The sequence below is a fragment of the Chaetomium globosum genome, genomic scaffold (genome assembly GCF_000143365.1).
Source record: "Chaetomium globosum CBS 148.51 scaffold_5 genomic scaffold, whole genome shotgun sequence".
In the NCBI taxonomy this organism is placed as follows: Eukaryota; Fungi; Ascomycota; class Sordariomycetes; order Sordariales; family Chaetomiaceae; genus Chaetomium; species Chaetomium globosum.
Window position 1 is genome coordinate 3,955,509 of NT_165980.1, and position 1,810 is coordinate 3,957,318.

At 62.6% G+C, this 1,810-nt stretch overlaps 2 protein-coding genes across 2 annotated transcripts in view; one reads left to right on the forward strand and one right to left on the reverse strand.

The window, feature by feature from the left end:
- Nucleotides 1-51: 51 nt before the first annotated feature.
- On the reverse strand, nucleotides 52-357 carry CHGG_08133 (uncharacterized protein; the record flags this gene model as incomplete). Its single annotated transcript, XM_001225788.1, has 1 exon — nucleotides 52-357. The coding sequence occupies one exon, from the start codon at nucleotides 355-357 to the stop codon at nucleotides 52-54; it is 306 nt and encodes a 101-aa protein (XP_001225789.1).
- Nucleotides 358-968: 611 nt separating this feature from the next.
- Nucleotides 969-1,810, forward strand: part of CHGG_08134 (uncharacterized protein) — a gene marked incomplete at both ends in the record, with an annotated part of 1,846 nt that continues 1,004 nt past the window's right edge. The window contains 2 exons of the mRNA XM_001225789.1: nucleotides 969-977; nucleotides 1,124-1,796. Coding sequence (XP_001225790.1) covers nucleotides 969-977; nucleotides 1,124-1,796 — 682 coding nt within the window. The remainder of the gene's footprint in view (nucleotides 978-1,123; nucleotides 1,797-1,810) is intronic.

Genomic DNA, 1,810 nt, shown 5'->3' on the forward strand with positions numbered 1-1,810 from the left:
TTCCAGCGGTACTCACAGCGGGTCACGATTCAACGATTCAGGATTGCTAACTCACACATTTCCAAAAATGTACTGCGCCTGCAACGTCTTGTCCTCGACCTTGGCGAGCCTCAGCCGTACCTGTCGGCCTCCCCCCCTCGGTTGGGACTGCCGGGCCTCGTACCCGGCACCCCCGCCAGAGGGGTACTGAGGCCTTGCGGGCGCAGGCGGACGCCCTCCATACGAATCGTAGCCACCAGGTGCGGGCGGGTATCCCCCAGCATCTCCCGGCGGCCGTTGTACCTGACGTCCAGGAAGACCCGGGCCTCCCCCTCCCCCACGGTGTGCCGGCCTGCTAAAGAGGTTGTTGCGGTCCATTATGGTCGCTCGTGTGATGTGAACTAACCGGCGGTTTGGTGGGTGAAACTAGCTCGCGAGGATAGTGTAGGGAATTTAGACAGGGTTGGGTCGGTGGTCAGGTCAGGTCGGGTGGGCTGTGTCGCGGGGTGCCTGCGAGTTTCGAAAGACGTGGCCTTTGGCAGGCGATCGTCTGGCTTTTATGTTTTTTTGCCACACTTGGTTACTGGCCTATGCCACACAGCGGCAGATATCGCAGGGCCAACAAGCAAACAGTGTCTATAAAAGGGTTTGTTGTTGGTGATGTTCCCGTTATTGTTGGGACAGATGCCGTTTCAGTTCCGCCACAGGCCAGCAGCAGCCAGGGGGAGTGGCTTGAACAAAGAATGCAGCGGGGCTCGACTTCGTTGCAGCTGACTCTTGTGCCTTTATTGTAGCGACAGTGCAGCTTGTTTCTTGGCATCTCATTATCTGGTGGGGTAGTTTTGTGGGGGAGCTTGGCTCCCACTGCATCATCTTGCTGTGGCATGCGGAGCTCCAGGCGATTCGAGGGTAACCATCAAGGTGCACCAAAATTGAGTTCCATTCCATCGAGTCTTCGAGACAAATCCAAACCCGCCATCACCACCACCATGCCCTCTGTAAGCCACATCATCCGTCACAAAACCGCAAATAACACCCCATACTAACCCAACACCCACCAAGACATCTCTTCGGCAAAAATCATGGAACGTCTACAACCTCCGCCACATCGCCCGGGGTGCGTCCCGACGAAGCCGCCGCCCAGGGCCCGGAGGAGGCCGAGGAGCAACTCATGCAGAAGGAAGATGCCGCGCGCCGCCTAGCCATTCTGCGCGGTGAAATCCCCCCTCCGCTCGAAGAGCCACATCCCGACGAAACCCTCCCACCACCACCACCAGCCCCCCACGGCCGGGACCGCGACACCCCCGGACGCAAGCGCAAACGCCACGGGGAAGACGACACGGACTTCGAGATGCGCATCGCGCGCGAGCGCACCACAGCCGCGCGCGAACTAACCACCCACACCACACCCACCATCACCACCTCCTCCTCCGCCCCATTACTCGACAGCAAAGGCCACCTCACACTCTTCCCGGAGCCCGACGCGCACACGGCCCGCTCGCGCGAGGGCCACCCCGACGCGGAGCGGGAAGCGGCGCGCAAGGAGCGCGAGCTCAAGGACCAGTACCAGATGCGGCTGGTGAACGCGGCGGGGCGGGACGGGGCGGGTCTGACGGACGGCGGGCCGTGGTATGCCTCCTCGGCGGTCTCGGCGGTGGGGGCCGGGGTTGGCGAGGGTGAAGGGGCGGCGTTGGGGGCGCCGGTGGTGCCGAGCAAGAATGTGTTTGGGCGGGAGGATCCGGGGCGCGGGGCGAGGGCGGCGGCGAGGTTGGATGCCAGTGACCTCGTTGGCGGTGATGCGGCGGGGGGCGAGGATGGTGAGGGAGTTGGA